At 45.9% G+C, this 24,911-nt stretch overlaps 4 protein-coding genes across 4 annotated transcripts; 3 read left to right on the plus strand and 1 right to left on the minus strand.

Annotated features, from left to right (window-relative positions):
* Window positions 1–3,502: 3,502 nt before the first annotated feature.
* LOC119766820 (succinate dehydrogenase assembly factor 2, mitochondrial-like) lies at window positions 3,503–4,275 on the plus strand. The gene is made up of 3 exons (XM_038252783.1): window positions 3,503–3,648; window positions 3,715–3,900; window positions 3,962–4,275. The coding sequence occupies exons 2-3, from the start codon at window positions 3,818–3,820 to the stop codon at window positions 4,233–4,235; spliced, it is 357 nt and encodes a 118-aa protein (XP_038108711.1). The 5' UTR covers window positions 3,503–3,648; window positions 3,715–3,817; the 3' UTR covers window positions 4,236–4,275.
* LOC119766819 (DNA mismatch repair protein Mlh1-like) lies at window positions 4,241–18,545 on the minus strand. The gene is made up of 2 exons (XM_038252782.1): window positions 17,216–18,545; window positions 4,241–4,998 (listed from the first exon to the last, which is right to left on the minus strand). The coding sequence occupies exons 1-2, from the start codon at window positions 18,439–18,441 to the stop codon at window positions 4,272–4,274; spliced, it is 1,953 nt and encodes a 650-aa protein (XP_038108710.1). The 5' UTR covers window positions 18,442–18,545; the 3' UTR covers window positions 4,241–4,271.
* A 111-nt stretch (window positions 18,546–18,656) lies between these two features.
* LOC119767948 (exosome complex component RRP42-like) lies at window positions 18,657–19,732 on the plus strand. The gene is made up of 2 exons (XM_038258013.1): window positions 18,657–18,819; window positions 18,875–19,732. The coding sequence occupies exons 1-2, from the start codon at window positions 18,763–18,765 to the stop codon at window positions 19,715–19,717; spliced, it is 900 nt and encodes a 299-aa protein (XP_038113941.1). The 5' UTR covers window positions 18,657–18,762; the 3' UTR covers window positions 19,718–19,732.
* A 2,254-nt stretch (window positions 19,733–21,986) lies between these two features.
* Window positions 21,987–24,538, plus strand: LOC119766108 (uncharacterized protein DDB_G0287625-like). The gene is made up of 3 exons (XM_038250501.1): window positions 21,987–22,439; window positions 22,498–22,623; window positions 24,079–24,538. Exons 1-3 carry the CDS (start codon window positions 22,300–22,302, stop codon window positions 24,536–24,538), a joined length of 726 nt encoding a protein of 241 aa, XP_038106429.1. The 5' UTR covers window positions 21,987–22,299.
* The last annotated feature ends 373 nt before the right edge of the window (window positions 24,539–24,911 follow it).

Raw genomic sequence — 24,911 nt, forward strand, 5'->3', positions numbered from 1 at the left:
CATTTTGAAAAATCTTTTTACGGGTTAAATCCCATTTAAAATTGAAGGGCGGAGCGCCAGCTCTGTTACGTCAATCAAGCTCATATTTGGGATTTAGGCTCAGTATGCCCACCGGAACAAACCCCTGAATGCCCGCCAAAAAGTCATTTTTGTTACATCCTAATCAGCAATCTATGCTTCATTTTAGGACCCAATTTGCTAAGTTGGTATAAGGCTTTTTCTAGACCCAGTGAAAAAATATAATTAAACCCAAAAATGACGAATTTCTCGTCACATTGTCCTGTTGCAAACAATGATCGAGCTCGAGCTGTCACAGCCCTGCGAAGTATGTTGGCTGACATATCGGGCGGTCAGTCAAAAAAAACCAGCTAGAAGGCGCCCGACAAAAAACTTTTGCTAGAAAGAGATAGGAAACCTGATGCAAACAATCGTCCAGCTGTAAGGCTAGTACGCAGACCGGAAGGAAAGGGGTCAAGAAACAGCTTTACGAACGGCAGAACAAAAGAGAGGGAATGTTTTCTTGGGGCTTTTCTTCACCCTCTCTGACTTGCTTTCGCTACCGCTGCTGCCCATTTGAATTTTTTCTTGACCGATTACTTCCGAAGTGCGTACCTTACAGTAATATAAACATACTTTGAATGTATTGGTACATTTCTGACTAGAAAGCCTTATTGAAAATTTTGCACCTAATTCGACACACAGCCAGAAAATACAGTACCGTAAAACGGGGTGACTTTGTTAGCCGGGGTAACTTTGATAGGTTCGCAATTTTTCAGCAAAATGAAGAGTACAATTAAAATACTTACGGAAAGGTTTAGAATCATACTGACTGTGGTAAGAACACGGGTAAGAAAGTATTCAAAGTACCTCAAGAAGAACTGTTCTTAATTTTTTGAAAAGATTCAAAAGTTAGTTAACTATAGTTTTTAACTTCTCAAAGTGTCATGATTTTCTCAATGAACATGATTTTGAATCGGAAAACGGAATGCATTTTCGGATTCCTTGGACAATTTTCCACTAGGAGAAGGTTAAGTAAGTTTGTAAATAATAAATAATATGTGTTTTTGAAACACAACTTAAAAAAAATCTCCATATTTATAAGCAATTTCAGTTGTACAAATTTCATGTAAAATTTGAAAACTTGTGATTCTTGCTTCTAATTCAGTATAAAATACAATATAAATCGATAATTTTATAAACAAAACTAGTTTTAATAAACATCAGGCAAAATTCCGACTTTTTAACAATTTTACCTAAAATTTATATGTATTTTGTTAAAAAGCTTATACACTTAGTTAACTAAATATAAACATTGATTTTTTTTCTGAAAAACTATATTAGCTACTTTAGTGATGGTACATTTAACGTACAAATAAAGTTTGAACATCTTAAATATGATTTCAACCAGAAAAACTATGACTATCAAAGTCACCCCGGAATTGAAACTAAGAATTTTTAACGTAACTATTTTTCTAAACACTATTAAAAAAACTTTTTTTCCAAAATAGTGCATGGACTTTGTGTGGCCTACCCCAGTACATGTTTTAAAAATAATAATCTTGAGAAAAACCTTACCTGTTGGAAAATATTCCAAAAACAAATTGAAATCCTATCAAAGTCACCCCAGATTACGGTAGTTGTTCGGTAACTGGGCTGAGAACGTAGCCCAGTCACCGAATGTTGCTCGTTAACTGGGCTGAACAAATAATAACGAGGGGACCACCGATGAATAATATTTTCCAGATGAAATATAAAAATAAAAGTTGCTCAAATTTATTTACAATTCTTACTTTTCATATTTCTTTAATTGTAACTTTAAATCAAACAAAAGTTTGAAAAAAGATTTTTTAATTTATTGAATATAATTTTTGCATCCCTTAACCCCTCGGTCATTTTGGTTTCCCTAATGAATCAGAGTGCCTAACAACTAATTTCTCATATAGAGACAAATGATTTGTGGTATAGCGAACTATAACACAAATAGCTTTCACTAAATGGGAAATTAATTGTTAGGCACACCGATTCTATTAGGGTTGTTTTGGTTTTTTGACGTTTGTCTGCTTTTTAACTGTAACCCAGTTACCGAACAACTACTGTATACACATCCCAAATATGCACTTTGCTGAGTGTAATCGTAGTTGAACTGAAAAAATCGTATGGGGAGGTGCGAAAACGAACTCAGCAAAGTGCGATTTTCAGTTACAGTGTACTGTGGTGCGTGTCTATGGACACTTTTATCCTGCAGGTTAAAAGCTACACACAAAAAAATATTACAGTAATGAGAAAAGTAACTTACTCTTGAAATAAAAGGTGGTCAAAATTTGCAACCTTAGATTTTTTTTCTTGTTTTGAAAATGAAGCCTGCGACTGCTACAGTTTTTTTAAATCTCATTGCTAACTGATTAAAAAGCTTCAACTGGATAATTTCTTTCATTTTGTCGTACTCGTGTAACCGTATACGCCTAAGTCCAAAATGTAAAAAAAAAGTTTAGGTGATTTCGGTGGTTAGTGAGTGGTGGTCCACGACGAAAATCAAAACTGAACGCGGCCGTAGTCAGGACTTGGACTGTTTCACGAAATGGGTAAGAAGGAAGCTTGGGTGTTTGGTGGCGTTATCCATCCATCCATCCGTAACCTGCTCAGCCTGGGACGTGACCAGTGGCGTACTGTAAGAATAGGTACAGCTAACGGTGCGCTAAATACAAAAAAAAAACGAAAACTTACTATTTTACTATTAAAATATTGAAATAAAATCCATCACATTTGTGAAAATCATCACTGTAATGTTAATTATTATTTATTCCTGCCATAAAAAGTTTCTTCTTATAGTAAAAGTAACAAACTTTTACCGATACAACGATTTTGTTCCAGAAATGCATGGTAGTATCAAAAACTTTCCAACTTTCAAATTAAAAAGTTTGAACTTTCTACGGGTATTCACCAATGCGAACTTTTAATCCAACGAACGATCTTTTTAAAATGACAGTATTTTTTTGTGTGAAGGCAAATCAGAGAGGATGAAGAAAAGCCTTAAGAAATCGCTACCTCTCATTTCTTTTGCTGTTCGTAAAGGTGTTTCTTGACCTCTTTTCTTTAGAACTGCGTATTATTAACCCTTGATACGATTTAAAAGCTTAAATCTACGTTTCAAAGTCTCTTTTATGGCTCCGAATTTGATATGATACAGTTTTTTTTAAGAAAATAGATACCTCCCTTAAATAACACTGACTTACAAAAAATGACAAAAATGACTGAGCAGGCTCAACTCGAGGGGCAGCATAAAGTTTGGGGTCCCTAGAATCACGTAAATTTTGAATTTTTCAAAAATAGTTTGCTTGGGCCGAATGGTTTTTCTCCAGAACAATTTCTGCATATATTTCGCTATTTTTACTTTTAAGTGTTTCATCTTTCCGTACCAAGTCTGTGATATCTCAAACAGTCAAAGATTGCGATTAGAGCTTTTTTCGACCTCACCGACCGATGCCATTTTTGACATTTCTCTTTTGTGCTCATTTTCTAGACAAAAAAAAACTTCTGCAAATTTCTGTTGTGAAATTGCGTCGTGTTTTGGGAGAAAAATCAGCGCCAGTCGCTTTTACATAACGTGTTGCAATTAAAATCCGCGTTAAAATGGCTTCATTCTGCTTGGTGAGTTTAATCTCGCATTTCTTGCGTTATAATCTACTTAACGTGATAATTATTTCCCTTATAAAGTCCCGCTGTTGTGCCCTTCGAGGCTCAACCGCGGTCGGATGGTCCTTCGTACCATCGGAACAAGCCGCGTTTCGTTGGCCGGTGAAGGAGAACGACCCCGCCAATGATCGACCTGGAGGACAAGTCGCTCCCGATCCCAATCTACAAGGAGAAGCACAATGAACCTTTGAAGTTGCAGAAATCTCGGTAAATTAAGTAATTTTCTTGCTGGGGTTGAATGAGTTTATAAATCTGAGGTTCTTTCCAGCTTGCTGTACCAATCTCGGAAGCGCGGCATGCTCGAGAACGGTCTGCTGCTGAGCACGTTTGCGGCCAAGTATCTGGAGTCGCTGGACGCGCGGCAGACCAAGCTGTACGACACCCTGATCAATATGCCCACGAACGATTGGGACATCTTCTACTGGGCGACCGGAGTGAAGCCGACGCCGCAGGAGTACGACAACGAAATTATGAACATGCTCAAGGAGCACGTGAAGAATGCGAATAAGGAAAAGCGGCTTTGCCAGCCGGCTTTGTATTAGACTACTTAAAAATGGAACAATAAAGCTTTATTTAAATTAACACCTTTCGAATACTCGATAAAGTTCGGGCAGATTCGCTACTTGCAAGATGGTTCCGTTCTTCCCGAACGATGTCGGTGGCAACAGATACTGTTTGATGGCCGGATAGATAGCATGTTCCGTTTCCCACTTGTATTCCTGGTCCTCTTTAGTTAGAGCAATCTTTGCATAATACTCTGCGGTTTCACGGCAGAACGACTGGAAGCACTCCTGCTCGTCGTCCCACTCGACCTCCGTCGCCAGCCGGAGCACGTACGTCGCCAGATGGACAACCGACGGCGTATAATCTTCAATCACCACTGGAATCGACTCCAGCAGACCCTCCTCGCTAATGCTCAGCCCAAAATACTCCCTCATGATCGGCGCTTTGCTCACCAAAATCTCGACGATTCGTTCCGCCAGCTCCGCGATCGGACCGTCCTCCTCGGTCCAGCCGTTGTCCGGATCCTGCAGCGCTAGCGAGGCCAACTCGGCTACCGAAATCGCTGGACTCAAGCTAATCGCACCGAGATTGCCAAAGTTGAACAGCAGCATTTGGTAGCACAACTCTTGGCACAGCACCCGAGTCGAGGTGAGGAACATCTTGGTGTCGTACTGGATGAGGGCCTTCCGGCGATCGATGACGCCGACAAAGGTGAGCTCGCTGAAAATTTTGCGCAGGTCCAGATCGCACGCGTCCTCGACCGCTTTGCGCAGGTTTAGCACGCTGGTCAGTTTGGTTTCTCTGAAAAGAAAGCGAGAGATTTTTTTTTCGAAAATTAATCACTCTGACTATAATATTTTTGTCAACGAGACATCTCTCGGACATCAACGTCGTTACCAGGTAGCGCTTTAGACGTTTCCTAAACTTGTCCTGGAACTTTTACCTTCCCAAAACCAGTCAAACTCCAAGCAAACTTTGTTTAGGGATACCGTGGAGAATTTCCCTTGTCTGCCTTAAAAAAGTGAAGCATCAACATCAACGCAATTCGCAATTTTCAGTGTAAGAACGGGCCTTGACCCATCCTTTTTTAGCCGTCTCGAATCTGACCCGCGGTTTACGAGCCGTTTCCACAGGCCACCAGCTAGGTCATCATAAAAACCAAGCCAACGTGGAAGTAAGAAAATAGGACACTTGCAAACAGACATGCATCCGCTCTAACTCCTCTTTTAGAAGAACTTGTTTGGCATTTGACGTAGAAGATGCCCAGCATGTTGTGCCAGTGATTAGAATACGCTAATTACGCTTATCTTTGAGGCTCCCGAAGACCCTGAGAGATTATTTTGAAACCCAACTCAGATATAGGTTAAGAACTCTTAATTGCACTCAAAGAGCTTTTAAGAAGTTCTTCTTGAGAGCTTAAGAGAACATTTACATGAAAATATAGCTAAAATCGGGTTTTCCAATGAACCAATGTTTTCTACACATTATGCAAGCCACAAACAAGAGATTTTTACCTAGCAACAAGCATAACTTTAAACGAAAATGCCATCTAGAACAAGCTGAGTGCCGTTAAAAAGAGCTCATAGTGCCGATGCATGTCTGCTTGCAAGCAACCAGAGCTATACTGTTCTGATCAAGATAATTCGGATGATCTAACAGGACTACGGACGTAGTCAGTGACGCTCCTTCCAGGATGTTCCTCGCCTGAGCGTCAACTGAAGAGGTATCATCAGCATCATTCGCCCTTGGCCTGCAAGAAGTGAGAATCAGTAGAGCAAAACAAAAATAGAAGATAGGTGGTAGCTGAGAATGAAAAGAGAATCCCCGATCTGCGACGTTGAGGTACATCCACAGCAGTTGACTCAACATACTGCGAATCAAAACAATACCGTCTACAATCACAAATAACTTCCCTTTCCCACATTGTCACACCCCTTTCTTTTAGCCGTCTCGACTCTGACCCGCGGTGGTCAAAGGTTTACGATCCGTTTCCACAGGCCACCAGCTAGGTCATCATGAAAACCAAGCCAACGTGGATGTAAGAAAATAGGACACTTCGAAGAAACCAGAGCGGTACTGTTCTGATCAAGATAATTCGGATGATCTAACATAACTACGGGTGTAGTTAGTTGCGCTCCTTCCAGGATGTTCCTTACCTGGATGTCAACCGAAGAGCACGCAACAAGGTCAGTGCCGTTGCATGCTCTTAGGTATCAATCTTTGGCCTGCATGAGCAGGGGGACGTTAAAGTGAATATATAAATAAATAATTTTATAAATATATTTGAAAGCTAGAAATGTTGCAGGCCAAGGGTGCATGATACTGATGATACTCGTCGGTTGACAACACCCAGGCGAGGAACATGCCGGAAGGAGCCCAACTACATCCGTAGTGCTGTTTGGACAAAACAGCATGGCTCTGGTTCCTAGCAAGTGTCCTATTTTCTTACCTCCACGTTGGCTTGGTTTAGTCATCATGATGACAAGGTGTAACCTAGCTGGTGGCCTGTGGAAACGACTCGTAAACCTTTGACCAGCGAGGGTCAGAGTAAGAAAGAGGCGCGTCAATGTGGGAAAGGGAAGTAATTAGTGATTGTAGACGGTATTGTTTTGATTCGCAGTATGTTGAGTCAACTGCTGTGGATGTACCTGAAACATCGCACAACGGGGTTTCTCTTCTCTTCATTCTTAGCTACCACCTATCTTCTGTTTATTTTGTTTCACTGATTTTCTAACGCGGCTTCTGTTTACTACCCTCCATTTGATTTCGATTTTACTCATTTGATTCTCTTATTTCTCAACGCTTTTCCACTCTTTTTTACCAATTGATGCTGCTGTAACAAACTGTCTGCTTTCCCTTAATTTGGCAGCGATGTCAATTTTGTTTATCATGTCAAACCATCCACATTAACGACCCCCGGGTCTTTTGTGGTCTCTATTGCAAGTTTCTGCTCGAACCTAGGAGTCCGAAGGCTTGAATGGGGAGAGCACCCAAACCTGACGACCTTTGGATTGCGAGTCCAACCGCCGCCAGCGATTCCACCGGAGTAGGCTTGGTTTGGTGTGTTGTTTGTACTTATGACATGGAGACGACTCCTACACCTGGAATGACTTAACGGCCTAACAACCAAGGCCGGGACCGACATTTTACTTCTCCATCCGATGGAAGGTTGCAGCAGATGGGAATCGAACCCATTCGGCCACGCACTGCCACTGTTGTGTTGTTTATCATGTGCCTTTTCTTTATTTATCTATTTGAATAACTTCTCATCTTCCCTGTAAATTGCCTTCAATACAATCTAAGCTTGTTTGTTACGTCAATTTATTAACTATTGTCAATTTCTTTATCTACTTCATAAATTACTATCTTTCTTTTACCATTGATTCTTTACATAGTAAATTTCCTTTACTGTCCATTGTTTTAAAAATTTAACCTTTTTCTTAAGCAAGTGAGGTTCGAGCCCTTACTCAATTTATGGAATGATTAAAGGATTAACACAAATATTACTATTGTACTTTTGAAAAACTTTTATAAAATGCTTAGGACCAAAAATTGTAACAAAACACCGCGACATAAGAAATAGCAACATATTAACTCTAGAGAGAGCGAGGGAAAATACGACTGGTTGTGGGGAAAGTTAAATGTGGAATGAAGTTTTATTGAACGGAAAACTTAAAGTTAATGATCACCGATTGTCATTGATTACTTCGATCTTCATTACTCCTCCTCAATCAGTGATCTTGAAGTCCCATAGCAGCGCGATGTAACTCCAGTTTCTGCTTCTGTAAAGGCTTGGTCAATCCATCGGCTACCTGCCCTTCGGTGTTGATATAGGTAATCTCGACATCGCCACGATCTAGTGTGTCCCGTATAAAGTGGTGACGAATGTCAATGTGTTTCGTTCTGGAGTGGAAACCACCGTTCTTCGAAACGGCTATGGCGCTCTGGTTGTCGCAGTAGATGACGATCTCCTCATTCTTCTCGATCCGGGCGCGTAGACGTTTCCACCACAAAGCTTCTTGTACTGTGGCAGACAAGGCCATGTACTCCGCCTCGCAGGTTGACAACGCCACGGTTTGTTGTCGTTTGCTGCACCACGAAATAGCTCCACCTTGCGCGATGAAAACGTATCCCGTTACAGACTTCCGGCCCTCGCAGTCTGCGGCCCAATCAGCATCCGTGTACCCCTTGATGTCTGCGTTACCGTCCTTCCGATACGTCAACTTGAACTTCGATGTCCCTCGCAGGTACCGCATCAGGTGTTTGACGGCGTTCCAGTGCTTGTCTCCGGGGTTGTCGTTGAAGCGGCACAGAACGTTCACGGCGTGGCATATATCTGGACGGGTGCACTGTCCCAGATACATCAGGCAGCCCACTGCCTCCTTGTAGGGTACGTTCGCCATCCGCTTGGCTTCTTCATGATCGGTTGGTTCCATCGACTTGGTCAGATTTTCGGCGGCGTTCATCGGTGTGGCAACCGGCTTGCAGTTGGACATCTGGAAACGAGCCAACACAGACTCAACGTACGCCTCTTGGTCCAGTGAAACGGAGTCCTTGGTCCTTGAAACACGAATGCCCAAGACGTGCTTAGCTGGGCCAATATTCTTCATCCGAAATTCACCACAAAGTTGATCCTTGACCTCCTTCCTCCAGCGCTTGCAGTTGCTGAAGATCAGCAAGTCATCCACGTACAGCGCAAGAAACAGAACCTTCTCTCCGACGACCTTGTAGTATACGCACGGGTCGTAGTCGGCACAAGTCAGACCAAACTTCTTCAACGCAGCATCCAGCTTGAGGTTCCACACGCGGCTGGACTGCTTCAAGCCGTAGAGTGCCTTCTTGAGTCGGCAAACCTTCGTCTTGTCTTGGTCGTCAAAACAGGGCGGCTGTTCCATATAGATTTCCTCGGTCAGCTCACCTTGGAGGAACGCGGTGATGGCATCCATCTGGTCGATCTGGAGATTCATCCTGGCAGCGAGCGCAAAGAGGTATCGCAGGGAACTATGACGAACCACGGGGAATAGGTTTCTTCATAATCCACCCCTTTCGCTGAGAGTACCCTTTGATCACCAGCCTTGCCTTGTATCGATCCACCTTGCCGTCAGCGTCAACCTTCGTCTTGTACACCCATTTGCATCGAATCGCCTTCCGATCAGCTGGTAGTTCCGTCATCTCCCAGGTCCCGTTGCTGATGAGAGCATCGTACTCCTCCTGCATCGCACGTCTCCAGCGGTCGGAATCGTCACGTGTCAATGCTTCTTGGTGTGTACACGGATCATCGAGATTGCGCTGTGAACAGTTGGAACCAGTATCGCCATCGTGGACATCAACATGGGAATACTTGCCGTGGGGTGGGCACCCCCTATCGTTGAGCATCAACCCATGTTGGAAAACGTCGTCAACTGGTCTTTGATTTGATGACGACGGGGGTGCAGTGCTGGCAGCATTCTCTCGTCGGGCAGCTGAAGTGGACGGTCCGTCCATCATCGGGGCATCTGAAACACGCGAAGAGCGCTTACCACTGCACTGGACATTGAAATCTTTATACTTGCCAGGGATTGCGCGCTCCCTACCGCTGCGCCTCAACGCCTGTGACTGGGGCGGATGTGAATATTGTCGCGGCGGGAGCGCAGGAAGTGTCACGGAGTCATCAGCATCCTCGAACTCGTCCGAACTTGTATCGGATGCCTCCTCTTCTTCCACTTGCTCGAATTCTTGAGCAGGTTCCGGTTCTTGAACAGGTTCCGGCTCTAGAACAGGTTCCGGCTCTTGAACAGGTTCTGGTTCTTGAACAAGTTCTTCAAAGTCCAACCTCACGTACGTCGATTGTGGCCCGTTGGTTACTTTGAGAGTTGTCCTTCCGTCGCGATCCGCCAATCCTTCATCGAGGAAAGTCACGTCCCGGCTCATGAAGATCTGCTTCGATTTCACGTTGTAGAGACGATAGCCCTTCGTCTCCTCGTCGTACCCGATCAGGATACATTCAACCGCCTTCGGATCCCATTTGCGCCGCTTCTGTTTCGGGACATGGGCCATCGTTGTCGTCCCAAACACTCGCAAATTGGACAGATCCGGTTTACGACCAGTCCAGGCTTCTTCTGGTGTCGTCTGAATCCCCGTGCACGGAGATCGGTTGATCAAATACACGGCAACAGCAGCTGCTTCCGCCCAAAACGTCTTCGGCAAGTTGGCCTCGAATAGCAAGCAACGTGCCTTCTCGACGATCGTCCGGTTGGCCCTCTCCGCTAGACCGTTTTGCTCGGGTGTGTACTCAACGGTGGTCTGGTGGCGAATCCCCAGCTGACTCAGGAGCTTCTCGAAACCCTTGTTTTTGTACTCCGTCCCGTTGTCCGTACGCAAAACCTTCAGCTTGTGTCCTGTCTGCCTCTCTGCCATGCTGTGAAAGTCCTTGAAGCAGCGAGTCACCTCTTCTTCGGATTTGTGACGCAGGAAGTAGATGAACATCTTCCTCGTCCGATCGTCGATGAAAGTGATGTAATATCGACTTCCACCGATGGATACCTGCTCCATTGGTCCGCAGATATCGGAATGCACCAACTCAAGCACCTCGGTCGCTCTGGTTCCACTCTTGTTGAAAGGCAGCCTGGTCTGTCGCCCCATGGGACAGATTTTGCAGCCAGCAGCACTATCAGACTCCAGGAATTGGACTCCAGTCACCATGCCGTTGCGCAATCTGGTCAAGTTCTTGATTGACAAATGACCGGTACGCTTGTGCCACAGCTCAACGGTTGTCGGCTGACACACCAGCACCTTGGGTACGTCCTGTTCCAGCTTGAATAGTCCGTTCGAGCGACTTCCGGTCGCGATGCACGTGCCCTCGAGATCGAGCACTTCACAGCCCTTCTGGCCGAAAACAACGGTGTGGCCACTATCGACGATTTTACCTACCGACAGTAGATTGACTACCAGTTCTGGAATCAGCTGCACTCCGTTGACGTCGATCTCTTCTCCACAGATCGGATGTAGCACGGCAGTGCCCTCCGCGACGACCTGCATTTCGCCTTTGTTTGCGGCGAACATCTTCCCATCTGCTTGATGAGCGTCACGCAGCAACGACTTCGTCCGGGTGAGATGGCAAGTGGCTCCGGAATCGAAGAACCAGTCCTCACTCTTCATCTCGTCCATCGTCGTCAGCACGGCACCAAATGCACGACCTGGCTTGCTACCACCTTTTCTCTCCGGCGGTTTCGACGACGATTTGGCGGGACAATCCCGCGCGATGTGTCCAAACTTGTGACAGGAATGGCACTTTGGACCCTTGGACTGCTGCTTACCAATATTCTCCTGCTTGTAGCTCGGCTTGCCCTTCACCGCAAACGCTGGTTCGATGGTCTCCGTCGGCTCGTGATCCTCCTGCAGCAACTTTGTCTTGATCAGGTCGCCCGTAATCTTCGAGCCAGAGTTTTGTAGCGCCATCACCATCGGCTTGTAGCTTTGAGGCAGGCCAGCAAGCAGCAGCATTCCAACCCATTCTTCCGAAATCGGGAATCCGACACCACCGAGTTGGTTTGCGGTAGCAACCATTCTCGTCACGTACGCCTCCATGGATACGGAGTTGGCCAAGTTCGTTGTCATCAGCTTGTGCAGGAGACCCCAGCGACGCGTCAATCCGTTGTCTTCGTAGGTCTGCTCCAGCTTGTCCCAAGCGCCTTTGGCCGTTGTTGTCCCCTGGACATGGACGTACAACGAAGGGTCGAGGCCAAGAATAATCTTTCCTCGAGCTTTACGGTCCTTCGCCTTCGGAATTGCTTCAGGCGTACCGTCATCCTTCAGGTTCGGTTCCACAGCTTCCCACAGCTCCTCCGTTTCCAAGTAGGTCTGCATACCGAATTTCCACGTGCACCAATTCTCCCTGCCGAGCAATCGTTCGACGACCGGAGATGGTCCCGTAGCGTGCGCCATTCTTGAGGAAAACGGTTCTTGAGGGAAACTGCTTGCGTGAACTTCTGTTTCAAATTCTTGCGGAAACTTCTTGCGAAAATTTTCAATCTTCTAGAAGCTTAGACACTTTCCACCCACACCTGGGCCCATAACCTCTAGAGAGAGCGAGGGAAAATACGACTGGTTGTGGGGAAAGTTAAATGTGGAATGAAGTTTTATTGAACGGAAAACTTAAAGTTAATGATCACCGATTGTCATTGATTACTTCGATCTTCATTATTAACACGGCTCGACGCTAGGAAAGATTTCAGGAGAAAACAATACACAGTAAAATAACAATTAGTTTTTGAACAGTTTTTGCTTTAATGAAAGTTAATAGGCACACTATAAATGGTTAGGCGCTTATACTTACATCAAACCCTACGCAATGTACCACCCCCGGCCGAATTAAAATGCGTAACCGGAAAAGAAGGTGTGCATGCCTGGCACGAACACTCAAAGCGTGTTCTAGCGTGCTGCTCGTACTGACTCAGAGCAAGGGTGAGATGTAGGTGTAAGGGCAGTGGGTGTTCGTCGGGAACCAAGTGCATAAGATCGGTCAAGGCCCGTTCTTACACTGAAAATTGCGAATTGCGAATATTTGAAAGCCATTCGAGCTGTCACCGTCGGCGCGTAAACATCGTCGTCGAATTGTAGCTCTCGCGAAAGTTAATTTATTAGTGCTCCCGGTGTGTTACCCAGCACCCTGGGGAAACGAAAGCAGCCCAAGCCGCCGCCGCTGCCCGGCGAAGGCGATTCCGGCCGGGATAGTGCATCGCAGATCGTGCAGCGGGTGGACTACAAGAAGGCCCGCAAACAGCAGAAAGAAAAGGTGGTGACGCCGCCGTCTTCGAGACGCCGCCGAAGAAATTCCACCGGCGGTATCTCATCGATTTCGGACCAGCTCAACGAACATCGGCCACTGACCCAACCCGGGAGGTCTTCCGGAGGATTCCCGACGGCGAATCAGTTCGAGATGCTCGACTTCGACATCTCCGGCGATGAGGCAGAAAACGTAAACAATGGCGGCGGTGGTGGAACTTTTGCCGTTGGTGATGGTGCTGCTGGTGGTGATGCTGCTGGTAGTAATGTGAAAAATCCGCCTCCTGCTCCCGCAAAAATACGCTGTCCGCCGATTTTCGTCCACGGTTCCAGTGTCCCAGCGCTTAATCGACTGATGTCAACAACCCAGCTGGGCGCCGACGATTATCACCTGCGGGTAAACAAAGGGTACATCCAGATCAGGGTGTCGACTAAATCCCACTTTACTTCTGTGGTGAGTACTTTGAAGCAGGCAAATGTCCAGTTCTACACCCACGGGACCAGTGATGAAACCCCGGTGAAAATCGTCCTTTCCGGATTGCCAGTGTTTCCGGTAGAAGAAGTTAGGCGGGAACTCGAAGATGTGTTTCTTCGTCCCACAAGTGTGCGTCAGATGGGGAAATCGAAGCACGGTGATTACGCGCTATACCTGCTGCAGTTTGAGAAGGGAACCGTGAAACTTCAGGAGCTGCAACAAATCAAGGCGCTGTTCAACGTGATCGTCCGTTGGAGGCACTACTCCAAGAAGAAGTCGGACGTCGTCCAGTGTTTCCGGTGCCAGCAGTACGGCCACGGGATGAGAAACTGCCATCTGGAGGCCAAGTGCGTGAAGTGTGGTGAGCGCCACCAGACGACCGCATGCGCACTCCCCGCGCGAGCCGACGTCGTGGTCAACGACGACCGCTCACAAATCCGTTGTGCTAACTGCAGCCAAAATCACACAGCGAACTACAAGGGTTGCCCCACCCGCCTCAAGTACCTGCAGGACTTGAAGGCAAAGAAGAAAACGAGTCCCGCCAGCAGAAGCAACCTTCCGAAGGTGTCTGCAGTTCCTGCGCCTGCCCCCAGGCCACAAGGTGGCGACTTGAGCCAGCTGCTCGGCAGCATCGCGAATCCTGGGGTCTCGTACTCGCAAGCAGTGCAGGGCCAGCCCGAGTCGTCAACCTTGTTCACCGTCGAGGAGTTCATGTGCCTAGCCAGTGAACTCTTCACTAGGCTTTCGAATTGCCAGTCGAAGGCCATGCAATTCCTCGCCCTCAGCGAGCTCATTATCAAGTTTGTTTATAATGGCCAACCTTAGCTCGCTGAAGGTGATGAATTGGAACTGCCGTTCCATCCGCAACAAGGTTGTGGAATTTTTCCACTTCCTCGAAGCTCACGAAATCGACATCGCTGCAATCACGGAGACCTGGCTGCAGCTCAACAACTCGGTGTACCACGAAAGCTACACCATTGTTCGCGCGGACCGTAACTCACCGGATGCTGCTCGAGGGGGAGGAGTTGCACTTCTGGTGCGTAACGGGATAAAGTACTCCAAGCTCGAAACTTCGACCCGGGCAATCGAGTCCGTTGGGGTCACGATCAATGTGGATCCCGAACCAGTGAACATCGTTGCTGTTTACTACCCTGGCTCGACCCGCAGGGCAACGCTTTGTCAATTCCGACGCGAAATACGGCAGCTCAGCAGCATCGATGGCTCAGTCTTCCTGGTGGGTGACCTGAACGCGCGACATAGGATGTGGAACTGTGCCAGGGCCAACAAAGCAGGACAAATCTTGCACCAAGAGTACGAGTCCAAGGACATCTACATACACGCTCCGGATACTCCCACCCGCTGCCCCGCTGGACGAGGGAGGCCTTCCACGCTGGACCTGGTCATCTCAAACAACCTGGTGCAGATGTCGAAGCCGATAACGCACGTCGAACTGTCGTCGGACCATCTGCCGGTCACTTTTAAGATCGACGCTGACGTTCCAGTCGCCCCGGCTGGAAGACTCGTCCGATGCTTCGACAGAGCGAACTGGAGTACATTTGCTCGCTCGATCGAGCGGGAGGTCGACCTTAACGCAAGCTGGATCAACGATTTGGATCGCTCGGAGAAAATCGACGACGCCATCGACAAGTTCACCGCCATCCTGAAAGCTGCTGAGGAATCCGCTGTCCCTTCGCGTAGGATCCTACCTCAGAAGAAAGAAATTCCCGACGAGCTGAAGCTGCTAATCCGGCTGAGGAACGTACGGCGTAGGCAGTTCATCCGAAGACGTGACCCGCTCATCGGAGCGGTGGTGACCCACCTGAACAACGTCATCAGCACCAAAAGCGCCGAACACCGCTACAAAAATTTCGGCTCCTTACTAAGGACGCTGGACAACGGCAGCAACAAGTTCTGGAAGCTTACCCGCAACCTCCGGAACACGGTCAAATACAGTCCCCCGCTGAACGTCAACGGAGACCTCGTAGCGAGCCCTTCAGCGAAAGCCGAAGCGCTCGCTAGTGCATTCGCCGCTGCCCACAACAACGAGCAACCAGGTGATCCCCTGCTGTGGAGAACGCGCTTGGCCACATCCGAGCGACAACTCCTCCCGTGCCTCCGGCCGCCCTTGTCAAACCGAAAGAGGTCAAGGCGATCATCCGCACGCTCAAAAACCGGAAGTCTCCTGGGCAAGACGGAATCCGGAATACGTGCCTCAAGCAGCTGCCAAGAAAAGGGTTGGTTGTCCTGACCAAAATCTTCAACGCTTGCCTGGCCTTGGGCTACTTTCCGGCCGGCTGGAAACACGCGAACGTGATCGCCATCCCAAAGGCGAACAAGGACATAACCAATCCAGGTAACTACCGCCCGATCAGCCTTTTGAGCAGCCTGAGCAAACTCCTGGAACGGGTGATCCTCGTCCGGATAAACCGTCACCTGGAGACGGAGCAACTCATTCCACACGAGCAGTTCGGCTTCAAGCCGGGGCACTCAACGGTGCACCAACTCGCCCGTATCTCGGAGATGGTGAAGCGCGGTTTCCTGGCGGGGAAGTCAACCGGCATGATCCTTCTCGACGTCGAAAAGCCTACGACTCCGTGTGGCAGGACGCCGTGGTCTACAAGCTCTTCCGCTCGAACCTCCAGCCATTCCTGGTCAAGATCGTCGAGTCGTTCCTGACAAATCGTTCGTTTACGGTGACGGTGAATGGCGAACGTTCTTCCGTCCACAACATCCCCTTCGGCGTGCCCCAAGGATCAGTGCTGAGCCCGACTCTCTACAACATCCTCACCTCCGACGTGCCGATGATCGATGGAGTGTCGTACGCATTCTTTGCGGATGACACTGCATACTTGGCATCGGACAAGGACCCGAAGATCGTCGTCACCCACCTACAAGCGACACAGAACAACCTCGAGGAGTTTCAGCGGAAGTGGCGCATCAAGCTGAACGCTGGGAAAACCCAGTCCATCTTCTTCACCAGGAGGCGTGCTGTTCGGCACCTTCCCCGCAGATCGATCAGCGTCAACGGCCAGCCTGCAACGTGGGACGACGAAGTCACGTACCTGGGAGTGGTGCATGACAAGAAGCTAAAGTACGACAAGCACGTGAACTACATCATCGGGAAGGTGGATCGGTCCACCAAAGCGCTCTACTCCCTGCTGAATCGGCGGTCGAAGCTGAGCATCAAGAACAAGTCGCTAGTGGTCAAGTGCATCATCCGTCCAATGCTGACCTACGCTGCTGCGGTCTGGGGCAACTGCGCCAAATCGCACCGTAAGCGACTCCAGGTGAAGCAGAATAAGCTGCTCAAGATGGTGCACAACCTGGACCCGTGGTACCCGACCGACGATCTACACAAGCTGGCCGGCGTCGACACCGTTGATGCAAGCATCGAAAGGGCAACGAGAACCTTCAGGACTTCGTGTGGGATGTCAACGAATCCGCTCATCGAAGCACTCCTCCGCCAACAACTGTGATATTAGTTTTTAAGCCAAACATAGATCTAGGGTTTTTTCTCAAAAATTATTTTCCCTAAAAGAACACCCAGTTAGCAAAATCTAAACGTAGAAATATGTATCCTCCCTGCAAAGGCTTATGAATTGATCTCAGTTGAAAGGTTCTCCAAATCTCTGAATTGCAAATGTAACATCCTGGAGCAGAACAGTTAAATTCTAATAAAAACACTATTGAATTGAATTGAATATTTGAAAGCTAGAAATGTCGGCCAAAGTACACATCCTACTTAAGCACCACTGTTTAAAATGAACCAAAACTACTCACTTGACCGGTCGCTGCTTCGCCTTCTTGCCGATGACATCGCCGGAACTTTCCCTCCTCGCGACCGCCGTCGTCCCGAAGAACTTTTCCAGCTTTTGGTCGTTGTGGTCGGTGCGCACAAACTTGTAATCGAGCCGCGTGGTGTCATTTGCTTTGGTTGCATCCGCCGGAGCACTCGCCCCCGGAAGAAGCGCCTGCTGATAGAATGTTCGCGACGCATTTCCCCCGAGCAGGGCTCGCTCGACCGCTTCTTTGATCTTTTCGACACATTCGTCTTCGTGGAGAAAGTGAACTTCGTGCTTGGTCGGGTGCACGTTTACGTCCACGTTGTTGGGATCGAGTTCCAGTGAGAGATAGAGGAAGGGAGCGCATCCTTTGGGAAGGTAGGACGAGTAGATGTTGTCGATGGCTTTTTTGAGGTTTGCGGATTCGACGGCGCGGTGGTTGATGAACAGGAGGAAGATTCCCTTTTTCAGGGAGAAGTTGACGTCGGTTATGTGACCGTCGACTTTAAGCTGGAGAATGGGGTCGTCGATGGCGATTTTGAGCAGGGCTTTACCGATTGAACCGCCGTAGATTAGTTTAATGTTGTTTTCAACGGTAGATTTGGCCTGCGTTCGAATTGCAGCGTTTTCACCGAACTTCTTGAGCAGGAAACCGGTTTGTGGGTTGTGGACGGCGTACTTGCTGACAACGTCGGAGATTCTTTGAAACTCTTCGTTGGGCGCTTTCAGGGATTGCTTCCGCAAGGGGACATTGTAGAAGAGGTCTTCGACGGTTATTTGCGTTCCCTGATTTCCGGCGCACGGTTTGACCGTCCCCTTTAACTTACCATCTTCGTATGAAGCCTTGTACGCGCACTTGTCCTGCTTAGTCTTGGTCGTGATAGTCAAGTGGGCCACGTGACTGATACTGGCCAGGGCCTCCCCCCGGAATCCATACGTATCGATCGACGACAGATCTTCAAACTTTTGCAACTTCGAGGTGGTGAACCGTTCGCACACAATGTCCAGATCTTCCCGCCGGATGCCGGTTCCGTTGTCCTGGATCTGGAGCGACTTGAGACCACCCACTTTGACCACCACCTGAATGCTTGTGGATTTCGCGTCCAGACTATTTTCGATCATCTCCTTGAGGGCATTTGCCGGACGCTGGATGATTTCACCAGCTGCGATTCGGTTGACCACGACTTCGTCTAACTTGCGGATAATTCCCGGTTCTGCCTCCATTTCAGTTCAACTCATCAACTTTAAAAATAATATTCTGGTTTAATGGTTTAATCTGGTTCAGATTCAGCTAATTTCGAGCGCGCAGCCCACCGTTTTCAAAACATCAACAAACCGAAACGGTATTGGTCGAACTGGCCGAAAAGCAGTCACATCGTAAAATTTCCACTGAAAGTCTGACGTTTCTCAGCCGGCTTTTTGTGGCCGCTGGCAACGCTGCTCAGTTGTGAGAGAGCAACACGCGGAATCTTCAAACTATTTTGTAAACAAAGTGGTTCAGCGGAATTTAATTTAAATTTTGTAGGTGCATAAAATCTAGTTAAAATGGCAAACGTTCTGTTAAGTGAGGCGGAAAAGACTTATATTCTGCATGGAATTCAAGTGAGTTAAAATTTTAGCGATAAAGCACCAAAACCAACTTTCCCCAACCTTCCAGAAAGGTTACCGCAACGACGGCCGCACGAACCGGGACTACCGCCCGATGGAGCTGGAAACGGACGTCGTCGTTCACGCGATGGGCTCGGCCCGTCTTCGCCTTGCCAACACCGACATCCTGGTCGCGATCAAAGCCGACATCGACGTACCAAGCCCGGACCGCCCAAAGGAGGGCAAAATCGAATTCTTCGTCGATTGTTCCGCCAACGCCACTCCCGATTTCGAGGGACGCGGCGGCGAAGAGCTGGCCACCGAGATTTCCAACACCCTCTCGAAGGCGTACCTCTCGCAGCAGGCCTTCGACCTGAGTCCGCTTTGCATCCTCGCTAAACACCAGTGCTGGAAGCTGTACGCGGACATTCTCATCCTGGAGTGCGGCGGAAACCTGTTCGACGCCGTCTCGTTGGCCGTGAAGGCCGCCCTGTACAACACCAAGCTGCCGCGGGTATCCTCCGCCGAGCTGGACGGTGGAGCGATGGACATCATCCTAACCGACGATCCGTACGATTGCGAACGGTTGACCATCCAGACGGTTCCGCTGCTGGTGACCGTGTGCAAGATCGGCGACCACTGCGTAGTGGATCCGTCGGCCGAGGAAGAAGAGTGCAGCACCATCAGCGTGGTCATCGGAGTGTCATACAAGAGCGATGGCAGTGGGGACATTACGTCGATACGAACGTCCGGCGATGGGTCGTTCCACGCGGACACGCTCACCAAGAGTTTGGAGCTGGGCGTCAGTGCGGGGGCCTATCTGGACAAGGCACTGATGGAGGCGCTGCGGTCCGACGAGGAAAAGAACACGAAACCGTTAGGCGAGAAGGAAATCTTTGGATTTTTGAAATAAACGTTGAAATGAACCGAAATTGGTTTTTTTCATCTTTTCTAGTGAAAACTTGGTTCGAGGGTTTGCAATGTAAAACAAGCCTATTGGTGTGTGTCTTGGGTGCTCAAAAGCATTGCATACCCACTTCAATCACTTGAAGCTTGCATGTTTTTGCTAGTGCTGGTGAAAAGCTTTTATTTTACGCCTGGTGAGTAGGCAACATTCTGAACAGCAAGTTTTGCAGGGGCCATCCGTAAAGCAGGTGGACAGTTTGTTTTTAGAAAACAAAAATTTAAAAATGATGCATTTTTTTTCATTGGAGAATACATAAAGGAAGAAAATGGAATTCTAAACATTAAAAATTTTAACAATGAGACTTTCAAGGCCCAGTGAAAGAAGTGAGCCGTATAGTTAAACCACAGAGTGTGTTATTAATCAGTTATTTAATTGATTTGGTAGCAGTTTGGTGATTGTTTTTTTCAACGGGATTGTGCAACCCACAAAAAAAAACATATTGCCGGTGGTTAGAAATTCGGGAACGGCTCTCAGTGGCGAAAATTTTCGCAATTAGCGATTTGCTGAGAAAAAAATTGAAGAGTGCTATTTTTATTGCTTTATTTCTAATTTAGAAGGAAAAAGTAAACTATTCTTGCCCACCAAAATGAAGATAATGACTGCACGTATCATTATCAAGTGGCAGATTCCTGCCAGATTTGGTGAAATGCTAAATTTCGTTGAATTATGTTTGATAGACCCAAAATAGGTACTAGGCCCAAAATAGGGACAAATACCCTTTATTTTCTTTGAATAATTCGTTAGCATCGAATTAATCTTATCTAATCAAACACGCAAGCTCAGCCAGTCCGAAGAAAGCATCCGGGAAGAACTTGTCGTTAAGGTTCGTGCATAAAGCGGTGTATGCACTTCGGAAGGAATCGGTCAAGAAAAAAATCAAATGGAGGTTGAAGAAAAGCTCCAAGAAATCGCTCCCTCTCCTTTGTTCTGCTGTTCGTGAAGCTGTTTCTTGACCCCTTTCCTTCCGATCTGCATACCAGCCTTAAACCACGTGGTTTCCAAATTATAAAGTGGATAATAAAGATTTATATGTCAATTTGTATGTACAACGGTAAAAAAAGATTAAAACCCATTTCTGATCACTTTGTATTATTTTAATGCAAAAAAAAGTTGACAAGACAAAATTTTTTCGATGGATCAACTATGGTTCCCTTGGATAGAGCTGTCAAGTAGGACCTTTTCTGTAAAGAAGGACCACGAGGTTAAATTTTTTAAAAATGATTTAAAAATCCATTTTAAACACTTTGTTGTTATACAAAGGGTCATTGTACCCAGATAAATAAGCTTTATCGCTGTAAACAATAATATCAGCAATCTAAGCTTCATTTAAGGACCCAATTCAATAACTGATTTGTGGCTGCAAAATTAAATGTACGCCAGAAAATGATTAAATAGTGCGGCTTCCTGTACACCGACAATTAAATTAGCAGGAGCCTGATTCGTCCGCTTTATTTTTTGATCGCGTTTTTGGTTTTCACCTGAAAAATCTTGAAATTATTTATGCGGATTTGTGACTCGTCTCGTTCCATCATTCCCTTGGAAGTAACAGCAAAACCAAGATTTAATGTCGATGCGGATGGATCGAAAATTCCCATAACAACGACAAAAAAGAAACAGTTGGTAGGAAGAGCAAAAGAAGAACAGAAAGTCAGAAATTAGAGCCAGTCAATGCGTATGGATAGTTCAGTATCCGCTTACAAAGTCTAAAAATCACAAATGCGAAAAAGTCAATGCGGATGGAGAGCAAATTGGACTCTCCGTTACCCCAAAAATGGTCTTAAGTGATCTGGAAATTTGTAAATCAATATGGCGGAGTTGAAATATTGAGAAAATGTATTTCATATGCTAACAGATTTGAAAATTTGAAAATAAGAAAACGATACAATTTTTTTTTCGTGATTCGATTACCCAAAGTGATTTTTTTGTCCGAGGCTGTCGGATTATCAAGTCTGGTATATTATAAACAAATAAGTATTTTTGAAATTACGAAATAAAAATTTATTTTATACAAGATGTGAGTACTGATTTTGTGATAATTTCAAAAATACGAATAGAGAATTCAAGAAAAGATGTTCCCATCTTCCCTTAAGGTGTCCACGAGGATCTACCAACACGGGTCGTTTTCACACTCGTTGATAAGAAATCCTTCAATTGCTGATTCAGGTTTGATAACGACAAATTGAATAGCACTCACAGACCGGAGATACTCCGTTTTATCTATTGGGCACTTGCGAGGTGCAAATTTCCGTTTGCCAATTCAGTGCCAGTTTTGCTGCAGTGCTTTGTGGTTTGAGGAGTTTATTGCATATATGCATTGTAGTTATTTGGGGGAAGAATTCAAAGAATCCAATCGAGGTACATCGAGGGCGTGCTTATCAGCTTGTCTCGCGGACTCTCGCTTATCGTAAATGTGTTTTAGTCATTGGAACATCCATTAGGTACATGAGCCGGCAATGGCTTTTGAGTGATGGTTGATTTATCGCCGAAAAAGTGTTGTTAGTACATCCGTGGAACGTGCCTCAAGAGCCATGGAGCTCCAGCATCAAATTTATCTACTTGTGGCCATATTTGGCGGTGTTTGCACCTTGCTACTGGTTCTGATCATAATTTTAGGAATTTTCGTGCGAAATGTTCGCAAGTCAATCAAGGACGAGGACGAGCAACCACCGTAATTAATTTAGTGTGAGAATTTTTAATTAGTGTAATTGTTCAAACTTATTCCTCAGGCGAAGCATAAACTATGGATTTGAGCACGACACGACATCGCGCAACAACATTACCAACGACGATTTGCGGTCCATGAAGTCGGAGGCCATCCGGAGACCACCGCACAAGAGCAATCTGACGAAACCGTAAGTGTGCCACTTAAAGGGAATTGAGTAGTGAGTGCGTTATCAGAGTATTTAATTGAATCGATGGAGTTCTCGCTTGACTGATCATTGTAGGCTTTTCAAATAGTAGTCGCTGGTTGTCCATCAATTTCAAGTTAATTTTCAATTCATTGAGTAGAGGAAATTTTAAAATGTTTTGAACTAACTTTAAGTAATCATTATTGGTTATTTCAATCCATTTCAACGAATCATCTTTGCGGTTAACTTTACGCAGTTGGCCTGGCCGTTTAGAAAAGAAGTATGTTGGAAGTAATCACCCCGACATTCTGCAGGAAAGGTTGGCTGCGCTAGGGTTAGATTACAACAAATTAGAGATCTTGAAATATCATACAATTATATACAATCGTTGAAACTAAGCTCTAAATTGGAGTTTCGATAGCACAATTTTTGTTTTAAGTTTACTGTTACCGTTTTATTTTAGTTAAATTAGTCAAAAATAAATAATAAACACATAAAATTTATTACAAATTCATGCCATCATCCAATAAGTATAAGATATAGCCTTTCCATTAAAATAGTGAACTCATAAGATTTTAAGAGAAAATGATTCAAATTTTTATATTTTAAAAGTACAAAATAATTCAAGAATTAGAAAATATTGTTCAATCAAGTATGCTCGGAATTCCCGATTTCCAGAATTTTTGACAAAAAAACGCAAATCATTTTTCTAGTTTTTTGCAAATTTTTGGCGAATTTCCGACCTTTTCGTGACATTTCTAATTTCTTGACTTGAGTGGCCACCGTGAAATTTTTGAATCTTATTAAAAAAAATGTTAAATTTTAAAATCATCAGAATTTTAAAAAAAAACTTACCATCATAATTTTTGATTCAAAAATATATATCATTTCAAATGATAAATAATGCTTTTTTTAAAAAAATTTGATTGCGTCAATTGATGGATTTTCTTATTGTTCAAGTGGTTTGGCCTCAAATTTCCGAAAAAAAACCAGATCCCTTTATTTTGTTTAGTTCTAAAATTTTGTTATTTTTTTAATTTTTGAATTTTTCGTTTTAAAAATGAAGAATTTAATGAATTTTAAAATCATTTTAATTACAAATTAAAAAAAATAAAAGCAAAAAAATAATAAAGGAGCCATTACACTACCGCAAACAAACAAACAAACAAACAAACGCGCACTTGTTCGTGTTTGACAGTTTTACAATCTCGCAAACAAGGCAAAATGTATGCAGGCTGGCGTTAGTACAAACAAATCCAGGCAAACAAACTAATCAGGAAAACTGTCAAAAAGTGCGAGTTTGTTTGTTTGCCGTAGTGTAATAGCTTCTTAAGGGGATTGTAAAAACTAAAAAAAAAAACATATAACATTTCAAGTTGTCGTGAAAACCATTTATACAATTTTGTTTTAATTTAAGAAAAATTTTATATCTCTTCATTCTTTCAACTCAAAATTCAGCCGCAATGACGACTCCCGGCACCAGTCGAACGTCCGTCCCAACACCAAGGACACCAAGCGCTCCCAAAAAGGTAACGAAGGCCGCGGTCCACCGCGGAAGCAACGCCAGTATTCCGAAAGTGGGGACACCTCGGGCCGGTATTCGGACAGCGCGTTCGACAACGAAATCAACAACATGTTCGACATTGACGGGTACGACGACGACGACGACCGGGACAGTGTCGTGAGTGCGGATCGGGACTATAATAACCGGGGCCATCGGAATCATAGTCAGGGTCGATCAGTTCCGCCGCCACCTCCTTCGAACAACAATAATAATCGGAACAGGAACAATAATAATCCGCCTCCTGGCATGAATCGGGAGGTCCGCCGGGCGGAGGAGGTGGCGGTGGCCCGAGGTCGATGTATCCGGCCGGGAATCCACACGAGGCAAAGACCTATTTCAACGAGAGGGGCATGAACTATTGAAATGCACGAATAACAAAGTCTATGTATTCTTTATTTGATACAAACAATAAAAAATCATATAGTTTAAATACAAATCAAAATATTTAATAACTGCCTAAACTTGGAACCGTCCCCGAATCAGCGGAATCCCTTTGGTAGTCGCCGATCCTCCTCCGTACGATCGCATCGCCCGCTTCAGCGAGTCCGAGTTGTTTACGACTCGTTTCATTTTGATCGAAGATCGCTTCGGAGGCATCGGCTTGAAGTAAGACCGCGGCGGCGGCGATCTGTGGATCATGTTTGGCCCTCCTCTCGGGAAGTTCATCTTCATCGGCATCGGTGGAAATCGCGGGGACATGAACGGTGGTAGTCCTTCATACCGGATC

The sequence above is a fragment of the Culex quinquefasciatus genome, chromosome 2, assembly GCF_015732765.1.
Source record: "Culex quinquefasciatus strain JHB chromosome 2, VPISU_Cqui_1.0_pri_paternal, whole genome shotgun sequence".
Lineage (NCBI taxonomy): Eukaryota > Metazoa > Arthropoda > Insecta > Diptera > Culicidae > Culex > Culex quinquefasciatus.